Genomic DNA, 24,217 nt, shown 5'->3' on the forward strand with positions numbered 1-24,217 from the left:
TATTCAAGGGTTGCTTGTAGGCCCCATACCAAACCAGTAACACCCCTACAAGTAACCCTTGACCAAAACCAGTAACACCCTACAAGTAACCCTTGACCAAAACCAGTAACACCCTACAAGTAAACCCTTGACCAAAACCAATAACACCCTTGACCAAAACCAATAACACCCTACAAATAACCCCTGACCAAAACCAGTAAAACCCTACAAGTAACCCCTGACCAAACCAGTAACACCCTACATGTAACCCCTGACCAAACCAGTAACACCTTACAAGTAACCCCTGACCAAACTAGTAACATCCTATAATTTTTGACATAGAATGTTCGATCTAAGATTCCACGAAGAAAACGAACTCAAATTTCTTTGATTCTCATCGATTTCACTTCTTCAAATGTTGTTGATGATTTTAAGGATAATTAATCACAATTTTTCACAACAATTTGACACCCAATTTCTACAATTTCGGGCTTTAATTGCAGCAATTTGGCAAAGAAGAGAGAGAAAATGGGTGGAGTAGAGATATGGTTGTTGGTGATGTATGGTTTGGCTTGAAGAAGAAGCTAAGAAAAGAGGAGAGAGAAAATGGATGGAGTAGAGATATACTCGTTGGTGATGTGTGATTTGGCTTGGAGAAAAAGCTAAGAAAAAAGGAGAGAGAAAAGTTGTGGTATTTAAAAAAAAAAAAATACTAAGTTATAAAAATTGTGGCTGGTCACATACAAAAATTTGTGAACAACTTTTCGATAATAAGCTTCAGTCTAAAACCGCTACTTTAAGTAGCGGTTTATGTACTAGAAAGCTACCTTAAGTAGCAGTTTATGTACTAAAACCGCTACCTCAAAGTAGCGGTTTTAAGCTGAAAAAAAATTAAAAAAAAATTAACAAAGTTTCCCGATCCTACGTGGACAACAATTTTGTAAATAAGTTTAGTACTGACGCAAAATGGTAAATAAGTTTCAATTTAACCATGTTTTGGTAAATCGTCCATGTAGAGTTGGAGTTATGTTTGTTGTTACAGGCTTACAGCTGGTCCATTATGCAATTTGCTTATAAACTTGGGTATTCTTTTGGAAAATCTATCATAAATTTAATTGGACAATCTAGCCACCATCTAACGACCGGATCTACCTAGGACGATCACCGTATATCGAACGGATCCCTCCACCACGATCATCGTATACTGACTGGATCCCGCCACCACGATCGTCTTTTGAGATTATTAAACCCTTGTCTCAAGAGCATTCGCATAACACGTAATACATGGGTTGAAAAATAATTTTTAAATGGGATTTCACGGAACCCAGGAGAAGTTTATTACAAGAATGCCATGGCCCTGTTTGGTAATTAGCTGGTAGCTAATTGTATTAGCTGGTTATAATAGCTGGTTTGACTAGCTGGTTACAGGCTGGATTGACTAGCTGGTTATGATTAGCTGATTGTATAAAAATGTTTGGTAAATAGCTGTTAATTGTTAGTTGTTTTAGTGTATTTAAGAAACAAAAAGCTAATTGTACAATAAGCTAATTTTAAAAAGCTCTTATAATGAGTTTTTTCTAAAAGAGCTTTTTAAGCCCAAAAAACTCTTTTAATAAGCTATATACCAAACACCCAAATTAGCTTTTTTAATTGGTCAAACATCTAATTGGACAAAATAAGCTAAAAGCTCTTTAAAAAGCTTTTTACCAAACACACCCCACGTGTGATATGGTTAACTTGGATTTTCTCATATAATATTAGTACTAGATAAATCATTATTTTTACTGTATCACGAAAATAAACTTATATTTTTAGAGCATAGTAATGGACTATGGACAAAGCTATCGTCACTTCATCCTGGGTCATTTTCCACTCAATTAAGCAGAAAACGCCACATAGCTTGCCGATGAAGTGACCAGAAACCGTGACAAAAAAAAGACAGTTTGAATATTAAAACAATCACACAATCATAGTTCTTTGCTCAAACAAAATCATGTCACTCCACTATAATTTCCTCATTTAATTCTCTTTTCTCCTCTTAAATTCACCCAATTCCGGGTTTCTTTCTTCACAAAACCCACCACAAATTTTCTACTTTTTTGAGTTTTACCAATGGCGATTTCCACTAGTCTAAGCACCATTTTAATGGGTACTTTCCTGCTGTTTTTGTTGGGTGTAAAATCAGAATATATAGCATATAATAACTCAGGAAAAATAGTTGCGGGTAAAATTAATGTTCATTTGGTTCCTCATACTCATGATGATGTTGGTTGGTTGAAGACTGTTGATCAGTACTATGTTGGTGCCAACAATTCTATCAGGGTTCTTTCTCTTTCTTTTCACTCTTTTCTTTTTATACATTAATATTATACCCATTGATATATATGTATTTGAATGATTATCTTGTCCTTAGTTTTGGTATAAATGAATTACATATGGAATTTTGTTAGTTAGACCTATCAATTTGGGTTCTTTTGTCACTTGATGTTGGTGTAGAATATGGTTTTTATTCATTAATATTATACCCATTGATATATATGTATTTGAATGATTATCTTGTTCTTAATTTTGGTATAAATGAATTACATATGGAATTTTGTTACTTAGACCTATCAATTTGGGTTCTTTTGTCACTTGATGTTGGTGTAGAATATGGTTTAAATCAACTAGTTGCTCCAGAGTTTTTAGATGAAAGTTGAAACACTTCAGAATCTACACTACTCACACACTATACCATCTCTTATCAGGATCAAGGATTTCTAATTAGGGGTAGCGTTGATTCATTGAATAATAATAAAAAAATGGTTAGAATGAGGTATTATATACGTTCTTTATATTTTAAACATTTAATTTGTTATATAAATTTTTATTTTACAAATATGAAATTATTTATATTATACGAGTATTTATCAATATAATACAATGATCAACTTTTAAAGTACTTTATATGTTCAAAATATTACCTTTCTATGTAATACGTATCTATCATTCACAAATTAAAAATTAATACTTTGTATATGCTAATTTGTACTTATATTATAAATTTTCTTTATTGGGTTACTCATATATATAAAACTAAATCGGTATATAAATTACTTACAAATATATGTATTGAAATTAAGTACGTGTAGTAGAATGGTGAGAATTTTATTAGATAAAGGAGTTTTAAAAAATAATAAGTTCATTCAAGGTTTCAAATTTTTTTTTTTATGATTTATATCATTAAAAGTTGAATACATGATTAATATAATTATGCACATATAAAGTAGAAGCAAAAGGAAAACAGGAAAAAAAAAATACTCTAAGAGACCTGCGGTCATTTCTAGTTAAAGAAGCAAAAAAATCAAGAGACCTTAAGAGACCGGTTGTGTACACAACATGTCTCTTTTAGTATGAAACAAAAATAACGGGCTTTTGTATGGAGTACACTAGTGAAGTGAATTTGCTATGGCTAAACTAAAGAGATTGCCTATTTATGATAACAGGTCTCTTTGATCAATTTTTTTTTCCCTTGTGCCTTCCTAGGTCCGCCTTTGTCTCTGATTTTGACAAAAAATAGTAAAAAGAAAATAGTATCATGTTAGATTCATCTCTATTTATACTTTCCGAACATTATATTTTAATTTTTTTACATATTGATAATAAATTATACTAAAAATATGCACTGCAGCATTGGCAAACTTCAAAAAACTAAAGCTTTACAAATATATGCATTGAACATTTGAACTTATATTGAATTTATATGTTAGGTTTGTTGGAGAATTAAAAATTATATGCATAAAACAATTAATTAATATTTTATTATAAAGTATGGGAGCAAAATAATTACAAAGTACGAGTTGGGATCATGAGAGTAAAGAGCTATAAAACACAACTACATTATTTCACACTAAAATGTTGCACAAACTCTACTTTCATCTTTAACTATATTTATGATAATCTATTCCAAAAAAATACATAATATGTTGGATTTGTCTTAATGTGCATGCTCAAAATATAAGCTTTGGATACTTTTTACTTATTGAGATATGTTTGATTTGTGTATTATTAAGCAATACATCATGAAATAGATGATTTATGTGAATACTATAAGTCAAATAACTTAGTTGGTACAGTCATGTGGAGTGGTACACTAGTCCATCAGTCCATGACACACATTTGAGTTATAAAAATAAACTAATACTCGAAAAGTGATAACTCCCTCTGTTTTCTGTTGTTCCAATTTTAAACTTGACACTATTCACAATTATATAAAATAAAATATAGTCAAGAAGGATCTTGTTTGGTTCGTCTCAAAATGAATGCTTTAAGAATATGAAAGTTTTATAAATAGAGATATTGATGATCAATGTGTAATGGCAAATGTGCTTTGTCAAAACAGGGATAAAAACTTTTAGAAAATAAGAGTACAGTGATAACGTAGAACGTAGATACGTGCTGGACATATATTTTGGTATGATGAGGTGAATTTTACGTGGATTTGATTGGATTAGGGAGCCTGTGTGCAAAATGTGCTGGATTCAGTGGTTTCATCTCTATTGGAAGATAAGAATCGCAAGTTCATTTATGTTGAAATGGTATAAGAATCCAAGAACTTCTTTTTCTTTCCTATAATTTGATCCAATACCACTTTAATTTGATGATGTGAGATCATAATTTCAAGTTTTTATTCTGTGTTTGGGGGCCGGGGCATTGTTTAGGCATTCTTTCAACGATGGTGGAGACAACAGAGTCCAAAGCTTAAGGTGAAGGTGAAGGAGTTGGTCAATTCAGGTCAACTAGAGTTTATGTACTATTCTTCAACTGAATGTTTCATTTTTTTATGAAGTTCTATAAATTTCACAATTTCATTTTGGAGCAGTTTTCTACTCAGACTACTGTTTTTGGTTGTTTGCCGATTTTGAGTTGTTTTCTCATAGTAATTTTGGGTTGATATAGAAACGGGGGAATGTGCATGCATGATGAGGCAACTACTCATTACATTGACCTCATTGATCAGACAACTTTGGGCCATCAGTTTATTAAGAATGAATTTGGTCAGATACCACGAGTTGGCTGGCAGATTGATCCGTTTGGACATTCAGCTGTTCAGGCTTACTTACTAGGTGCTGAGGTATTTATATATTTTTTCTCTACATTTTGTTTGTTTATAACTTGCTTGTATTCTCCTGCTGCATTCTATGCTCTGTTGTAAACTGCATATTCCACAAGAAAACATTACTAATGTCAACAATCAGAGCAGCATTCATCCAGCATTCATGACTTTGATTAGGCCTAACAAGGTTAAAATTTGCTCATCATAAATTCTCATTAGTCAAGATTGACAAAAAATGTTTATCAAAGAAGATCTAAATGGCATTGTATCGTGAAGGAAGAGGTAGGGAGAAAAGTCAAAAAGTGAAAGTCAGTAACCTCTTAAAGCCATAATGGGAAGAAACGATTGAATCTAGGAAGTAGTAATGAGTTATAGAGACTTCTAAAACGACAACACTAAGGTCAAGTAAAGTGAAGGGAGGTGTGTGTAGCAAAGGTTTCTAAATACCCGGAGGCTCGCTAGATCATCATAGACCACCATTGTTTTATTATAGGCAATATTCTTGGTGTGCATTGACAAATGAGTCTTACCTGACCATTACTTCTTATATAATCATAAGTCTACCTTGCTATCATCTCAAGTGATCTTCTCATGTATCTCTAGATGCCTCACCTATACATACCTTAAACATTTAAATTATTCTTGTATTTTGAATTCTATACAAGCTACAAACAATTTATCTCCTATTGCAATATTGCTTCACAATTTTTAATTCTATCTAATTGACCTTAACATCTTTACCCAGCTCAAGAATGCATATGGTTTATTTTTCAAGGGTTTTCTTTCATTGAATTTTTGTAGTTTAATTGCTTGTCTATTTTCAGTGACAGAGTCTTGGCTGTTTTAAGCCTTATATGTTACTTTGGGGCAGCTTGTGATGTGTGGTTTCTCTCTACTTCAAAAGTTCTTATTAAGTTAACGTGGAAGTACTTACAAGGTCCTTTTGGGTGAGATATTCACCAAGTATATCTAGGAGCAGTGTATGAATAGAATGACTAAGACATTAGAGGTGGATCTAGGATTGCAAGTTTGGAGGGGCATTAAACCAACCAAAAGACAAACAAAAGTATTATACAATAAGCTGAAAACATATACTTGTATCAACCAATCAATTCATTTAATAATATAAATATTTAAATTTGACACCCACAAATCTTAATTTTATAGGAAAATTGGTCAAGAATAAAATGATTTTTTAGTGGTCTTCAAAAAATAAAACAACCTTTTGATCATTCCAAAATAAAACGACCTTTGAAATACATTTGCTCAAAATAGAACGTAATCGGTTGGTAACCTGTCGAACAAGTTATTGTGACATGTGCCGCTATGTATTGGTAGTTTTTTAATTTTTTTTTTACAAAAATGATTTTAATATATATATATATATATATATTTTTTTTTTTTTTTTTTTTGGGAAAAAAGCCACTTTCACTTATCCATCACCCCATCCCTTCACCGACCACTACCCTCTCAGCCATCAACACCACCCCCATTCACCCACAACCCTACCCGCAAACGTCGACCCAACTAGCAGCCCACCCGTGAATGCCCACCTTCCCACCCTTGTCCTTTGCAACGAACTCCACCTTGAACTCCACCCCCTGGGTGGAGTTCAGCGACACAGGATTTTGTGGGTCGGTTGAGGTGGGGTTTTTGATTGGGTTGCCAGTGGGTTAGAGGTGGGGAGTTGGCAGGTTGGTTTATCGGGTGGTTTTGCTAGCTGAGGAGGGTTTTGGGGTGGTTTCAAGGGGAGTGGGGTGGTTAAGTGGTGGTATAGGGGGCTGTTGGTGGATTTGGGGGTGGTGTCGGGGGCTGCTGGTGGGTTTGGGGTGGTATCGTGGGCTGCTGGTGGGTTTGGGGATGGTTTCGGGGTTGTTTCAAGGAGAGTGGGTTGGTAAAGGGGTTGTTTCCGGGGATCGCAGGTGTGTTTGTGGTGGTTTTGGGGTTGTTTCAAGGGGAGTGGGGTGGTTGAGGGGCTGTAGGTGGTTTCGGAAGGGAGGGGAGGTGAATTATTGTGTTGAGGTGGTGGTCGGGAGGCCGTTCAAGTGGCTCACAACTCACAAGGAGGAGGATGCGGAAGGGGAGAGGAGGAGAGAGTGAAGGTGTTTTTTTTTTTTTTTTTTTTTTTTTTTTATAATTTTTATTTATTTATTTATTTTCTTTTTTAAATTTTGTTTATTTTTTTAATTAAAAATCAATTTTTATAAAAAAGAAAAATGTAAATAAAAATAAAAATTCTGCCAAATCACAAAGAGGCACGTGTCCGATTTTAACCTTTATAACAGGTTATTGGTTTTTTTGTTCTATTTTGAGCAGATGTATGTCAAATATCGTTTTATTTTGAAATAATCAAAAGGTCATTTTATTTTGGAAAAGTATTGTGTAGAACGGACTCACATGAGTCCGGTTAATTATCAGAGTAGAGATATTATAGTCAGGAATTGATATATTATAGTTGGGAATAGAGTATTTTTATCAGGAATAGAGTACTTTTCATCAGGAATAAAACACTTTTCATCATGAATAGAGTACTTTTCATCGGGAATAGAATAATTAATTATCAAATTTATCAGGAATTATTAAATTATAGTCGGGAATAGAGTACGTTTCATCAGGAATTGAGTAGTTTTCATCAAGAATAGAGTATTTTTCATCAGGAATATACTAATTTTTATTAGGTCAAAAACATAAAAATATTATAGTCAGGAATTAGTATATTATAGTCAGGAATTGGACTATTTTTATCAGGAATAAGACTATTTTTATCAGGAATAGACAAATTTTTATCCTGACTAAAATTTTGTAATTCCTGACAAAAAATCTCTAATACCTGACTAAAATATTCTTATACCTGATATAAAAAATACAATTCCTAAACATTACCTGACTGGTAAAAATATTGTTCTGCTTCACATTTTATCCAAACACATCGATCATCATCACCATCGTCCATGGTGAAAATCAAATCGAACGGCAATCACAACTCCTCAATTCCTATCTCAAATAATCAATGACAGTAGCAACCCTAGTTCGTTGCAGCATCACTTCTGAAACCCCCCATATGCCTTTCTCTCTCCTCCATCATCATCATCTTTCAAATTGATTTGCGGGCTTGCCGTGGTTAGTTTTGGCTGTCGGCGGTAGATTTGGAAGGTTTCATTGATTTTGGTGGTGGTGGGACGGCGACGATGCGTCGGAGGCATGGAAGCGAGAGAGGAGGAATCGTGCAGTGGCTCTGTGGCTAGGTTTGCTGTGCTGGCTATGTTTGGTTGTCGTTTGTGACGGTGGTGGGTGATAACAACAAGCCAACAATGGTGGTGCAGCCGTGCAGGTTGTTGCGTTGTGTTGTTATTGTTGTTGTATATTTGTTGCCGTGTAGACTGGACTCACGTGAGACCGGTCTCACGCAAAACCTTCTCTTTTATTTTTAGAAGATCGTTGATAGGTCATTTTTCTTAATTTTTTTTTCCAATTTTATATTAGTTGACACATATTATAAAACTACGTTAATGATATTATAATTTATTGATTGTTAAAAGTGTATTGTTTGAGATTACAATTGAGTGTAGATAATATTAATCAACCAATCAATCGGGACATTAACCATTAATCCCGTAAGTGGGTTGGCTACATGAACGAAAAGTGATTATTCCGTGTAGTTATCGACAAAAATCTTTCTCCTCCATCCCTTACGATCCAATGCCCCATCCTCATGTAAATCCATATACTTCATTTCCTTTCTAACTTCTTCCAACCAAGTCATTTTCGGTCTCCCTCTCCCTTGTTTAACCCCTCCATGGTCCCACTCTTCCACTAAAAAAAAAAAAAAAAAAAAGGAGTTTACTGCTCTCTAAAAGAAAGAAGTAGAGCTAAAGAGGATGTTGGATTTGAGCTCCTGACAAAAAATGATGCTGAGGCATTTGGATTTCCAACCTTAAAGCTCAAACACTGTAGAAAAATCTGTTACGGTTGTGCATAGCTGACGAATTTAATGTTTATAATACAACTATGTTTCAAGCTGGTTTTTTTTTTTTTTTTTTTTTTTTTTTTTTTTTTTTTTTTTTTTTTTTGTTTTTTAAATTTAAAATTTTTTTTTTTTATAGTTTTTTTTTTTACTGCATGGCATGTGGCACCAAGGACCCTTGATGGATCCGCCTCTCTAGTGTCATTTCAAGTATCTTCTTTTGCATTTGTGCACTCATTAAGTTTAGCTGCCCTTTTTTTTTCCCCATTTTTTGTTGGTAAAAGGATTTGTTTTTATGATTTCTATATTTGCAGGTAGGATTTGATTCACTCTACTTTGCTCGCATTGATTACCAAGATAGAGCAAAAAGAAAAGATGAGAAGGCTCTTGAGGTAGTATGGCGTGGTTCTAGGACACTTGGTTCTACCTCACAGGTATATGAGCAACTAAGGGCTTGTTCGTTATCCTTGTAATATTTCATTTTCAATATATTGAAAAACTATGATCAAGCTTTGGGAAACCAAAATTCTTTGAATTAACTCTCTTTAGCTGTCAACTTTATTATATAAAGGTTCGTGTATAAGACCTTTTTCTTTCCACGTTGAATAGAGTTTAAATAAAATCAAGTACAGATAAAGCTAATAACTTAAGCTAAGTTCATATATGGGTCAATATTTTCACATATGGATTATCAAATTTTTTTAGTTCATAACTTCAAACTGAGGCCAGTAACATTATGTAGAAACTTTGATTCTTGAAAAAAAAAAGGTATACTGATGTTTCATGACCTTCATCTTTACTTGTAAACTATGAATTGCGAATGTTGATTTTTCCTTCCACAATATTTTTGTTATCTCCTTTTGCGTGGGTCTTTTCCTTTCTTGAATGGTGTGAACCTTGCCAACTCACTTGCAGATCTTCACTGGTATATTTCCTAGACATTATAACCCCCCTGATGGATTTCAATTTGAAGTAAATGATGCGTCCACTCCTATTCAGGTATGTAAATTTTCAGTAACTTGATCGTTTATTATTTTTTTTTTTTTTGGAATTTTCTTTCTTATCGACTTTCTTGACTGTAGCTCAAACTCTTCAAAGGTTACTTAGCTGCACTCAAAGTTTTCTTCATACAAGTTTTTTTTTTTGGTTGAAGGATGATCCACTATTATTTGACTATAATGTCCAAGAGCGAGTCAATGACTTTGTTGCTGCAGCCTTATCACAGGTAAGTGTCTATAAAAGGTGTCAAAGTGGTCTTATGAATATTTCATTCTATTGCAAAGCTTTCTTTTTACTGAGTCCGTCCAGTTCGTCATTGTACCTTCTCTTTATAAGTAACTTTGATGATGAATTTAAGGCAGGTCTTGTCAATAAAGTTGTATATAGCCTTCCAAAGCATAAGGGACCAATTGTTTCTGCCTGATATTTAGCTGGTCAAATGGCAATAGGATTCTTTTGTTTAACACCATCCTCATTCTTCAATAATATCAATAACTAACTTAAAATTGGTGATGTGACAGCAATAAGGGTAGTTAGGACTTAAGATGATTTGTATCTGACTTTGTTGGGATGAAGGGTTTGGAGGGGTAATTCTGAGTTTTTTTTTTTTTTTTTTTTTTTTTTTTTTTTTTGGGGGGGGGGGGGGGGGGGTGGGGGCGGTCTCCTCTGCGTGAAGGATCAACACGCCTTTGATTTTCAAGAGATCTTGAGTCTTTAGTTTTTTAGAGATCTCAACCAAAAATGTTAACAAGACTTAGATTCTGTGTTCATGGGTAATGTACTGGCTTGGTGCTCTGTATTTCTTCAAAATTGAAAGAGTCCTTATTAAAATGAAGTGTCTTTTAGTGCTGCAAAGGAAAATGTATTAGAAAACTGTAGCTTCTGATTGTTTGATGGGATTAAGTAATGTTCTTGGCTTTGCTTAAGGTTCATAATGGTGGGGGGTGTTTGGACAATTTTGTATCACATTTGTTTTATTAGCTGTTTTTAGTTTTGATAAAGAGCTGCTGGTCCTTAAACCATATCCGCTGCTTAACATTTTATTAAACTATATCTTCATTTGAAAGAAAAGAATCTGATGCTTAGCATAACAAAGGAGGAGAAAAAATTGCTAGACTAATTGAATTTGCATAATTTGTTGGGCAAATGTACTTTTTCATGAAGTCTTCATCAATTGTGGCTCTTACACCCTTTAATTTTTCTTTATTGTTCTTCATCCGAAGGTTATTTGACTAGTTAAAAAGAGTTTTTTTTATTTATTCATTTATTTTTTTATCTCCATCCATTGTAAATTTAATTGCCTTTCTTTCATCATAAAAAAATGTGAGTGATATTTTTTTCTTGTTTGGGCTGGGATGGGGGTTTATAGCCCTTCTATTGTTAGGAGAATGTAGTGACCTCTACAACAATTGTTTTAAGACTTTTAACTTAAGTGATAGAAGTCCTTAATCCTTTGGCATTTCTTACTTATAGTAAAGACTTAAGAAGGTAATTTGAATTGTAGTCTCTTATAATTCTAAAAGATTTTAATTACAAGCCAGCCATCTTGTTAATTCTCATATTCTGATAGCAATTATTCTCTAACCATCGTTATTGGGGCCTGATCAAATACTAACACGCAAAGTTGTATTTTCTTCAGTATTGTATTGTATCGTGCATTTGTATAATGTTAAGCAATCAAGGAGATAACTTACTATTATTTTCCTATTTCCTACAGGCTAATGTGACTAGGACAGAACATATCATGTGGACCATGGGTGAAGATTTTCGATATCAGTATGCCAATTCCTGGTTTAGACAGATGGACAAATTTATCCATTATGTTAATTTGGTATATACTTCATATTTGTATTCTCCCTATAAAGACAAGTGCCAGTGTTAGCTCAGTGGATTTGCATCGAGCATTTTATTCATCTTTCGCTTATATCTGCTCCAAATGTTGCATTCACTTTGGTATAATTTTTAAAAATTGAATGTAGGATGGGCGTGTCAATGCATTATACTCAACGCCATCAATTTACACAAATGCAAAATATGAAATGAATGAGTCATGGCCTGTCAAAACTGATGATTTTTTCCCGTGAGTTTTTTAGTTTCTGGGTGGTAGTTGGCTGAATCAATCTCATCCATGTAGTGTACTAAAACAACATGATGTGATTGTTCAGCTATGCAGATCGTGTTAATGCATACTGGACAGGCTACTTCACAAGTAGGCCGGCATTTAAAGGATATGTCAGAGCGATGAGTGGTTACTACTTGGTAAGACACACATAGTGCCTCTTTCATCTTTTGAGGGGCTGAGGGCCTTACTTGCATGATGTTTGATGTATTGCCCCAATTTTTTTGTTTGCTATCAGGCAGCGAGACAGTTGGAATTTCTTAATGGAAGGAACGGTTCACTCTCCAAAACAGAAATATTGGCTAATGCTTTGGCAATTGCTCAACATCATGATGCAGTTACTGGTACACAAAGACAGCATGTAGCTGCCGATTATACGAAGCGGTTGCATATGGGCTATGTAGAGGTGCGGTTGTTTTTCATGGTTTCTCATTTTTTCTTATAGTTAGTCTTCTAATTATTCAAATTATTATCATCTGCAGGCTGAGAAACTGGTTTCGGCTTCACTTAATTCTATGATCAATAAGAATAGAAAAACTGAAACGAGCTTTCAACAGGTAACAGTGTAACGCGCTATCCATATGCTTTTATGCCTCAAACCAGTCAGTGTCTCTGTTTCTTTTATTATTCAGAATTTCATGTTGTAATAAAGGCTTCTAAGTCATGCTTTGAGCCATTAAACAAAAGAAACTTCATTACACCATCAAGCTACCTATGATAACTTTTACTTTAATTCTTTTCCCTCGGTACATAAGATGCATATATATATATATATATATAGGGGAAGACTCTCGTGAAAACTCCTATATGTGAGAATTTTTCTTATGCGAGAACATTCTTTATGTTCTAAATTTTTACTCGTATGTTCTAAATTTTAAATTTGATGTTCCAAACTTTTCCACAGGTGTTCTAAATTAAATCAAATGTTCTAATTTAGTCACTTGTTCTAAACCATAGATTAGTTAAGTTTGATGTTATAAATTTTAAATAACTTGTTCCAAAATTTTAACTTATATGTTCTAAATTTTAAAACGTGTGTTATAAGATTTTTAATTATCTAATCCAGAATTTAAAGTGTATGTTCTAATTTTTACTCTTATGTTCTAAATTTTCTTACTCACATTTTCTGTATTTTATATCAGTTCTGAATTTTTATTCACATGTTCATAATCTTAAATCAGATGCTCTAAATTTCACTCATATGTTCTAAATTTCATAAAGCAGATTTTATAAATTTTTAATTACTTGTTCTAATTCTTAAATCAGATATTCTAAATTATTACTTACGCAGATGTTTTAAATTATTACTGACGCAGATGTTCTAAATTATTACTCATACGTTGTAAATTTTAATTTGAGTCACATGTTTTAAATTGTAACTCATATGTTCTAAATTTTTACTCACTTGTTCTAAATTTTAGATCAGTTCTCATAAATAAGTTGAGTAGGCTGTGGAAATGGGGGGAGGGATGATGTTTATAATAATTATGTTACTCGGACTCTCGATACTCGGACATGGGTGGGACACTTGGACACTTCATATTGGTTCAAAATCATGGAAAATTTTCACAAAAAAGCCGGGTCAGACACTTGGACACATATCCGTGCCGGACATGGGTGCCCGAGTCCTAGTAACATAGGTTTATATAGGATATTCTAGAATTTATACCTTGAACTACAACAGGCTTACAGTGTATTAAGATTGCTGACTTCTAAAAATTACTGTTACAGGGCTTTTATGGCTTAAATTAATTTTAATGTTTTGGTGTACTGCTATTAAACATGATAGAGTACTGGAATATTTTTTAAAAAAAAAAAAAGGCTATACTGCTATGAAATACTTACCAAAAGCTGCATGCATTACTGAAGCTAACTGTATCCCACGTATGCTGATCCTGCCTGATAGCAACAAGTAAATTTGTTCTAATTATGTATTTGTGGTATGTCTACAGTGTCCTCTTCTTAACATAAGCTATTGCCCACCATCCGAAACTCTCTTGTCCAATGAAAAAAGTTTGGTAAATACTCATATCTTTCTGTTTGTTGAACACATTTTTATCGTTGAGAAATATGTTGGGTTTAAATAATATGTTTTCTGTTCTCTGTCCAGGTAGTTGTTGTGTACAACTCTCTTGGATGGAACAGAGAGGAAGCGATACGAATTCCGGTTAGTATTTCGTTTCTTCACCGACTTGCCTCTTCTTCTACCCTGAATGCATGCATACAAACTGAACTTTCATGTCTATCTTTGATTCTTATTTCCTTTAAACTATTTGGTAATTGCAGTGCACATATTCTGTCATCAAAACATTCAAATCCCTATATGATTAGCTGTATTCTCTCTATACCTCCACTCCTGAAATATAGGCCACATGTCTTATTAGTTCATCTCAATATAAATAGGTCACTTCCTAAATTTAGTAACTTTAACCTTGTACTTATCTATAACTCCCATATTACTTGTAAAGATACCTAAAACTTCCAAAGAGAGATTACATTGGTGGGCTACTGTGGTAGAGAGGTAAAAGCTTGAAAAGTGTAGGCTAAGTTTGGAATTTTAACACAATTTCTTGAAAGTAAGGCCCTATTCACTTCACCGTATTTTTGCTGAACTGAAATTATTTGTACTGAAACAAAATTATATTTGCTGAACTTAAATTATTTTTACTGAATTTAAATTAATTTTATTGAACTGAAATTATTTTTGCTGAGCTAAAATTTTTATAACTGATTGTCTATTATAATTCTTCTTTAAGATAGCTGAATTTTACTTAATTGAACTTATTTTTACTGAACTGAAATTTTTTATACTTAATATTATCTTTTTAAGGTGAAGTGAACGGGAGCTAACTGTGAATTAAATGTGGGCTATTATCTAAAATTAAAAGGCTTTATATTCTTTTCTGTGGTTTAGATTTTCATTGCACTTAAATTGACTACAAATATGCTCTTTTGTAGGTAACTATTGACAAGGTCATAGTTCGGGATATTGAAGGAAAAGAAGTAGAATCTCAGCTAATACCTTTGACTAATGCCTCACTCAGTCTTAGAAATGATAATGTGAAAACATATCTTGGTAAACCCTTACAAAATGCCGTCAACCACTGGCTTGCTTTTGCAGTATCTGTGCCTCCCCTTGGTTTCAGCACCTATATTGTGTCCAGTGCACATGAAGGTTAGCCAGTTTCTTTAATAGCATGTCTTCAGGACAGTTATTTGATGTGTTGCTGAGGCAAATACTATCTTTTTTGCTCTGAAATCTTAACATAGGTGCAAGGTCAATAATGTCATCAGCATTCTCTGTTCAAGGAAATATAAATAACACTGTTGAAGTTGGACAAGGAAATTTGAGGTTGCTCTATGCTGGAGGGAAACTTTCTCAGTATACTAATAGCAGAAACTCAGTAAGCTGTGTTTTGTTCTAATGATTTCTCTATCTGGTGTTTATTTTGGTTTGCCTGTTTAATATCTTTGTTTGTGTGCCCACAGGCAAAGAGTTCTGCTGTTAGTCACTATTATCTTGTTTGGTTTTCTTATAATTGTATTGAAGTCAGACTCTCAGATATGTACTTGCCCCTTTCAAAATTTAGAACATATCTATAGTTTTGGGACATGGAGTACACTCGGATATGTACCCGTATTGGCATATTGTGACATTTTTCACATATAGAAATTATTAGCGAATGTACAGAACGCCTATAATGATGTGAATATTACTGTAGTATTATGATTGATAAGTTTCAAATCATGTCTGCACATAGTTGGTTTAACATGGTCGAAAAGGTTCACATTGAAAAATTCTGCTATCATACTGCTTTTGACTAAACAGGCTTAGCTAGTTATCTAAAGAAAAGCATAAAGTACACATGCACCAACTTTTATTAATTTTTTACTTTGCCATCGTTGATGAAGGTTAGTGCAGTTGTCGAACAGTCCTATAGTTATTACACTGGATTCAGTGGAACTAATGAAGATACTCAGGTAACCATAAGTATAAGTTGTTTTATTTCTCCGTTTCATGTTTTTATTTATTTAAAATCTTTTTTCACTTTGGTTATAATTGAGCGGAGTGTGTGAAGAGCTTTCATAGTTTGGTCACTAACTTTTTTTCTTTTCTTTTATTGTTGTTTTAGGCATCTGGTGCTTATGTTTTTCGCCCAAATGGCACTTTCTCCATTAAAAGTGAGGGAGAGGTATTAATTTGTTTTTTGTACATAATGCTTATCTACTGTTGCTGCAAAGTGCAATTTCAATAATTTTAAAGCTCCTATGTAGCTAGAGATCACAAAGTACTTCCCACTTGTTCCAGGATTCATTGACTGTAATGAAAGGCCCACTACTTGATGAGGTTCATCAACAACCTACTTCATGGATACATCAGGTATTATCCATGAGAAAAGATTAAAGAGCATAGAAAACTATTGTACTTATATCCAGTAGTTTAGAAGAATTGTCTCCCACAGTTTTTACACCTGTGCTTTTATTATAGAGCAGAGAAAAAAAGAAAGTGGTAATGTATGCCATGAGAAATTGCGGTTTCCTTGTGCAGGTAACTAGAGTATACAAGGAAAAAGAACATGCTGAAATAGAGTTCACGGTTAGTTTCTGGTATTATATCTTCATATAAAACAAGTTACAATTGGTTCTAAAGCTCATACTTGGTATATATTTGTTTAGATTGGACCCATACCCATTGATGATGGAGCAGGGAAAGAAATTATTACCCAGATCAAAACAACCATGAAAACAAATAGAACTTTCTACACTGATTCTAATGGCCGCGATTTCATAAAGAGGGTGAGTTAATACTTAATTACTTAGCAAAAGGAATTTATATTTGTGTATTTATATTATGTCCAAATTAAGTATTGTTATAAAAGATGATGATTCATCTGTTACCTTTCATTTGTCTTTCCACCTCACAGCTAAGTATATACTGAGAATGACTTGATTTTGTTCAAACTTATTAGATTTTTGCATGACCATGACTTTTAACAAAGTTAAACTGCCTGATTGAAAAATTGATTATTATTTCAGATTCGTGATCATAGGACAGATTGGGAACTCGAAGTCAGCCAGCCAATTGCAGGAAACTATTACCCAGTATGTTATGCTCCTAGAATTTGTTCACTCCAAGGTCTTTGTTGCAACAGGTTTTTTATTTTTATAAATGTTTCTTCTTTAAATATTTTTTTATATAGTGATATTAACTCTTGGGTTGGCTATATATATATATATATATATATATATATGCTTAACTTTACTTAATGTTGGAGTAGAGTCTGATTGGCTTGTGCTAGTGGCCGGCTTTTTGTTCCCAGTCAAGTTGGATTATTTTGAAGTACTTATGCTCCTATTGTTGAAGTGGATCATTTAATTGATTTGTTATAGTTCCTTTTTCGAAATTAATGTCATGATTTTGATTAAATTAACTCATGTGCTTGTAAGTCTCATGGAAACATTTTGTAAAAACCCTTACTATGATTTTATAGATGACAAGAAACCTTGGTATGCACTCTTTGTCTTAAATCATTTAATGTGGCCAGTTGCTGCTGGTAGTAATAGATTTTTCTTTGGCTGGTTTTTATTGTTAAACAAAAGCATATGCTATATGGCTGACAACCTGAATGCATTTCTTTTGGTTCGCTCTCTACATTAGGACATCGTACAGAAAGTGAATGTGATTGCTTATCTCATTGACAATATATTGATGATCATTCTTCTTTTGCAGATAAATCTTGGAATATACTTAGAAGATGAAAACAAAGAACTTTCTGTGCTTGTTGACCGTGCAATTGGCGGGTCCAGCATAATGGATGGTCAGATAGAATTAATGCTACATCGGTATGTCAAAATTCTCAAATAGCGAGTTTGGTCTCCTGTGACTTAAAAGTATTGCAAATTTTTGATTCATCTTGTAACAACTAACAAGTTCCTGTTTGATAGGAGGCTTCTTCATGATGATGCTAGAGGTGTTGGGGAGGTTCTTAATGAAACAGTTTGTGCTCTCGATGATTGTAAAGGCTTAATGGTATGCTTCTTACTTTCTTAGGAATTTAAGTGTCCTTGTTCATATTAATTCTTTTGTGCGCTGCACCACATGCACTGATGTGCAATATATATCTTGATTTCTTTTAGTGAAGCATAAATCACCATGACCTTTTTCATAGCAACATGGTGTAACGGATCTGATCCAATACATGCCCCAATTTCAACCCAAAATGACAACATAAGCTGAACTAATATGACCCTATCAGAAAGGTTCCAGGAAACCAACCTGTTACCAAGAACAGGGCAACAGTAATTCAAATATTAATATACCTAATGCACTGTTGAACATGTGTACGGTTGAAGGTTGAACCTGTGGAAGCTGAAAAGATCAAGGATTAAACTTGCCTTTGTTTTATTATTGATGCTATATCATTTTTCAACTGCTGCTAACTATATGATGTTTAAGCGTCATTTAACTAGAAAGATAGGCTTTAGCTACAATTTCAATGGAATTTCCATGAGAAGGCATTAAAAATTAATTTCCCACGCAATTAAAAGCATATATTGAGTAATTGTATTTGGTTAGGATAGATAAGTTATTCATATTGTTGCCGCAATAAAATTTCGAAATTTGAGTGTGGGGGAGCTTGCTAGTCTGGTCAAATTGAGTCCTGCAAAACACAGAGTCAGCTACCTCAGGGTTGTTATTGAGAAAGTCCCTCCGACGGTCAAGTCACTCAATGGTTTAGATAGAGTGGAGAAAATTAATTAGACGACTGATATGTGTTGACCATTATTTATAGATGAGAACTAACTGACTGACTGATTGGGGCTCAGTTTAGGGTTTTTGGCAGTGTTAAGAACTGCTGGCTGCATTAGGGTTTCTCGGGATGCGTGCCGCACACTGGAATATTCCTGTATAGGGTTTATTCTAAGGGCATTTTGTTAATTTGGTATTTTATAGAGTTGGGCCCACAGTGGGGGCCCGAACATTAGCCCCGTGACAAATTCGTGAGACGTTATCCACAATTCAGGAGTTTGGCGAAAAAAATGATGTTTTGACCAAGTCATGAATAAGCGTGTACGTTACGAAGTCGTGACCAAGTAGTGAGCGAGCGCTCCCAACCCTTGCTTGGGTGCTTGGCAAGTTGTGCGCTAGTGCACTGGCAATGCTGCCAGCCTCAGGCGTCATGCGTGGGTGTTACTCAAGTAAGGCTTGCGTGGGTGCTAGGCGAGTCAAAAGTGAGGCCTGATGCACTTGCTAGTTGCTAGTAGCCCCATATTTGGGTGTTAGGCGAGCGAGGTTTGGTGCGCTCTAGCAGCGTTCGCTCTTGAGCGCGCACCAGGCCTTGCCTAGCACCCACAAATGGGGTTGGCAGCATTCACTCAGGAGTGCGCACCAAGCCTCGCTCGCCAAGCACCCACGCATGGGGCTAGCAGCATTCGCCCAGTGCCCTTGCTAGCACCAAGCGTTGCTCGCTAAGCACCCAAGCATGGGCTGGCAGCACTCGCTCACTACTTGGGCACGGCCTCGTAACGTGCACACTTATTTATGACTTAGTGGTCAGAAAATCATTTTTTGGACAAACTCCCACATCGTGGATAGCGTCTCGCGAAATTTGCGGGGGCTAATGTTCAAATCCCCTCCGTGGGCCCAACTTTGTAAAATACCACTTACTAAAATGTCCTTGGAATAAACCTTAAAACGGGATAAACCTGAATCGTATATAGCGCACATCCCGAGAAACCCTAATGCGGCCCAGCATTTCCCAACATGGCCAAAAACCCTAATCCGAGCCTTAATCAGCTAGTTGGTTCTCCTCTATAAATACTGGTCAATACAGATTAGCCGGGTAATTTATGTAAAGCTGGCCTAATTTAACCCTATTCAAATAATCCTGAACCCACTTTGATCCATCGATTTTCACCTAAGATGGGATGCCACTACTGATGTTATTACCGCTTTTGATAAGTGACCTATATAGCTACCTTCATTACTTACCAAGTGTTTTCCTTGTGGTAAGGATTCCAAGGAAAGGACTTTTCAACCTTGAGGTTGGCAGTTCAATCCCCACAAGGGGTACTTTCATGGTCACTTATTCTTAGTGTGTAAATGCTAACCTTGGCCAATTGACCTATGAGAGGTTTGGGCCAGTAGGGCAGTTCTTCTTAACTACCCAAAAAATAAAAAAAGTGTTATCTTCATCTGAGAACCATTATATAAGAATACCGTTCTGTGCACTATCTTTAGCTTTTACTCACCACTCTCGGTCAGCCTGCATTCTTAATTTCCTTAGCCCCATTTTGCAGATTAAGGGAAAATATTTTTTTAAAATTGATCCCATCGGAGAGGGGGCAAAATGGCGTCGAAGTTATAGCCAGGAGATATACTCTCCACTAATCTTTGCTTTTGCAGAACAGGTAAAAAAAACATTAACGTAGAAAGTACTTGAATCTCCTGAACTCGTTTCTTAGTTGATGTGAATGTATTCATTTCTTCTTTTTATAGGATGGGGATGACTGGATGAGCTCCCATGTACCGACCTTTACTGGACTAGCTTCTTCATACAGCCTTCCTGATAATGTTGCTATAATCACTCTTCAGGTAAGTGGTAGGATTGTATTGAAAAAGTTGTATTATGAAGTTGAGTGATGAACTGGTCTAATCTCCTTTATCATTCAGGAGCTTGACAATGGGAAAGTACTTCTTCGGTTAGCACATCTTTACGAGGTTTCAACTTCTCTTATTTTTCTCATGGAGATTACAATGTCAATTGCTATATATTTGTATATGTTTTATATTATTTTTGAAGTATATATTATTTATGGAATTTATGTTGATAACTTGATATAGTGGATTACAATCTGTTGATCTTAATGGTAGCGTACTGCCCCTTTTAGTGAGGTGGTACGTATGAAGCATCTTTTGAGACAGGGCACATACTCTGGGACATAGAGGTGGTTTTCATCATAATTGGTCCCTGGGCCTTATTAATTCTCTCTGATTTATATTGGATCGTAATATAATGAAGTCTGCCCAAGTCCTGTCGTTGGGGACACCCTCAGGCATGTTCAAACCCCCTGTAAACTAAGCTTCCCACCTTTTAACCCTTGAGAACGGAGACCCTGCCCCTATGGAAAAGAAAGAACTCACAGGAGATACCTAATAGGGGATCTCCATATATGCAGTTATATTTCGAAAATTCTACCTCTGAATTGCTATTATTTCTCCCTCTTGATATCAGTAAGTGCTAGTATGAATGCTTGTAACATCACTTGTGAACCTCATATCCGATATATTATTAGAATTAGCAAATTATAGATTCACAATCGACTAAAAGGGGAAGAAAATGTTAGACGAAAACTTATGTTAGTTCATTTGTATGCTTTTTTTAACAAGATGATATTACTGGTAGTGGTGGTGCCCCTATAAGGCTATAAGTGGGAAAAACTGATTATCTGGATGGATTAATGTATTGTTACTAATTGTAGAAGTGTTTTGGCCGTTGAAGTTTAGTTTCAGTACCTTCCTAATCAACCTCCACCTCTATAGTTGTGGCTTCCTTTTCTGTTGCTTTTCCGGCCATTTTTGCATATGCTGCTTTATGCACTCAGTTCTGCATCTGTTTTTGGCTAAATCTGCTCGTTTTGGATATCTTTTGCATCTAAAGAACGGAGAGGACAAAGACTTGTCTGTGATGGCACATGTAGAACTCAAGAAACTCTTCCCAAACAAGAATGTAAGAAATCAGAGTTTAGAGCATCAAATACTGTAAATATTTTGTTTCATACAAGCATCAATATGTGGAATTTTTGTTGCTTCTCATGACAGATCATTAAGGTGACAGAGACGAGCCTATCTGCTAATCAAGAAAGGGCTGAAATGGAGAAGAAGAGGTTAGCATGGAAAGTAGAGAATTCGTCAGGAAAAGAGACAAAGGTGTCGAGGGGAGGTCCTGTTGATCCCGTGGAGCTGGTGGTGGAACTTGCACCCATGGAAATTAGGACCTTCTTAGTAGATTTAGAATACATCAAAATGTTTGGTGCTTAACTGTACGTTGTGCTGATTCATCCAGGAACTAGTTCATGTCTCTTACTTCCGTAATGCTGCCATTGAGCCATCCCATCCCAGTGAGTATGTGCTGGCTGAGCTTGGACATGTTGTGTACTTGTTTGAGTATATAATTTACTATGGAATTTATTTTTACACCTTTTCGTTAGTGACAATATCTTTAGTCAGCAATTACAATCATTTTTTTAACATTGTAGGGCAGGAGTAAGGCGTGATTGTCTGATGCTAGATAACATGTTTTCACACTTCAATAACTTCATAGTTAGTATAGTTATTCGCTATTTCGCACTCCCGAGTTGGAGTCGCTCGTCCTCACTCTTTGCTCTCTGTTTCCACCATCTTGTTCATTATCGCTAGTTTTCCTTTTAAATCAGTGGAATTTTCTTCGACACAAGCTCTTAAATTAGAGTTTTTAATTTCTATACTCTCGTTTTCCCTAGGTTTCTATACTCTACTCATTTTCTTTAATTAGTGGTTTTTAGTTTCTATATACTAAGCTCGTTTTCAACACAAGGTCTTTGGGCTTGTTTGACATCATTTTTGTAGTTTATTTTTTGTTTTCTATATTTTTTAAAACAAAAAAACCAAAAAATTGAAAACAAGAAAAATGTGTATTCACCATTCTGTTGTCAGTTTTCAAAATTACCATGATTTTAATAAATTAGCTGATTTTTTATTCATTATATGATATAGATCATATGATTTTGAAAAAAAAAAAAAAAAAAAAAAACCATGAGTGATGCCAAACTAAATCTTAATTAGTGGTTTTTAATTTCTATATTGTGCTCAATCCCTCTAGGTTTCGATTACAAGTTCCCTGATTTTTCCCTCTTTCAACAGATATGGCTTCATCTCAATATTACCCAAGCCAAAATTTGTCTTTTTACGAACCCCAAAAATCCAATTTCCATCTTCATCTAGTTCTTGGCAAGTTTGTAGACTACTGTCTATATTCAGAGCAACGAGTCCAAGAATGGGTGTCACTGGATTAAATCTGGGATATTATAGTCCAGAATTTCAATAAATTTTTTTTTAGTTTCAATGTGAAGATGTTCGAGACCGAGACGTCATGTACCAAGTTTCTCTTCTAGTCTTCAAACCTTGGACTCAAGGTGATTCTTTAAGGGATATAGTTTTAATGAGGCTGCTATATGGGTACAACTTGATGCGTCACCTCTAAACTTGTGTGAGATACATGTTAAATTGATGCTTTCTTTGGCCAGAATATTCAGTGACTAATTAAACCCTCCCAGATCAAATTAGATGCTTGCTTGGAGTAAAGCTCCAAATTCATTTTTTTGAACCGTTATTACCAGGTTTCTACTTGGACCTCGGAAACTATGAGTTTAAATGGATTAATATCAAATATGAGAATTTGTTTATTTTGTGCTTTAAGTGTAATATAGTTGGTCACAGGAAGAATTCTTGTTTTTTTGTCTTCTTATTATGACTACTCCATTGGTGGTTGATAAAAATGGTTGGTGTGTCTAGTTTTGATCTTGACCATAAGCTCTCCAATTCGAACATTGGCCTAAAAAGGATTGAAAAATTCAGAACAACTCGAGTAAATCTTCGGAGTATTTTTAAAGACATTGTCCCACCCCAACCCCAGAGTAGCCAATTAAAAAAAGAGGCCCCTTATGTTTGCTACTCCATCCTTCTTCCCCTTTCGAAAAAGTAGAGATTGCATTCTAAATCCACATAATATATTAACCATATTCCTACAACACCCAACCACACACCACCTTTAGCTAACTTTCTCACCTTCTAGAAAACTCTTACCCAATTTTAAGTCCAGGATGTTTAATACGCCATTCTCCTCACAAAGATCACATCCTCTCAAACAGCCAAAACCTTCTTTTAAGAGATTAACATGTATTGTTCTAGTGTTAAGCTGTAGAGGAGAGTAAATAAGATGTGGGAATGGGTTAAGCATCACAGTTCTAAGAAACAATTGAGTAGTGAGGTTGAACCTTCTACACCACTTTTACCTAAGGA

The 24,217-nt window shown here is 34.8% G+C and overlaps 1 protein-coding gene across 1 annotated transcript; it reads left to right on the plus strand.

Annotated features, from left to right (window-relative positions):
* Positions 1–1,850: 1,850 nt before the first annotated feature.
* LOC145642739 (alpha-mannosidase At3g26720-like) lies at positions 1,851–22,354 on the plus strand. The gene is made up of 29 exons (XM_081693916.1): positions 1,851–2,301; positions 4,473–4,556; positions 4,680–4,768; positions 4,918–5,092; positions 9,353–9,472; positions 9,954–10,037; positions 10,192–10,263; positions 11,755–11,868; positions 12,017–12,117; positions 12,203–12,296; positions 12,395–12,562; positions 12,639–12,713; positions 14,109–14,174; positions 14,267–14,323; positions 15,115–15,331; positions 15,427–15,560; positions 16,069–16,137; positions 16,290–16,349; positions 16,466–16,537; positions 16,706–16,753; positions 16,834–16,953; positions 17,194–17,259; positions 17,888–18,000; positions 18,103–18,187; positions 20,458–20,568; positions 20,657–20,752; positions 20,831–20,878; positions 21,819–21,887; positions 21,980–22,354. The coding sequence occupies exons 1-29, from the start codon at positions 2,092–2,094 to the stop codon at positions 22,196–22,198; spliced, it is 3,036 nt and encodes a 1,011-aa protein (XP_081550042.1). The 5' UTR covers positions 1,851–2,091; the 3' UTR covers positions 22,199–22,354.
* Positions 22,355–24,217: the final 1,863 nt, after the last annotated feature.

The sequence above is a fragment of the Chenopodium album genome, chromosome 1 (assembly GCF_948465745.1).
Source record: "Chenopodium album chromosome 1, dcCheAlbu1.1, whole genome shotgun sequence".
In the NCBI taxonomy this organism is placed as follows: domain Eukaryota; kingdom Viridiplantae; phylum Streptophyta; class Magnoliopsida; order Caryophyllales; family Amaranthaceae; genus Chenopodium; species Chenopodium album.

Excerpts from the sequence above, each read along its gene's own strand:
- LOC145642739 (XM_081693916.1), top strand. The coding sequence starts at position 2,092 with ATGGCGATTTCCACTAGTCTAAGCACCATTTTAATGGGTACTTTCCTG. Across the intron at positions 5,093-9,352 it reads CTTACTTACTAGGTGCTGAG|GTAGGATTTGATTCACTCTA; the intron begins GTATTTATATAT and ends CTATATTTGCAG. Across the intron at positions 16,350-16,465 it reads CCATTAAAAGTGAGGGAGAG|GATTCATTGACTGTAATGAA; the intron begins GTATTAATTTGT and ends CACTTGTTCCAG.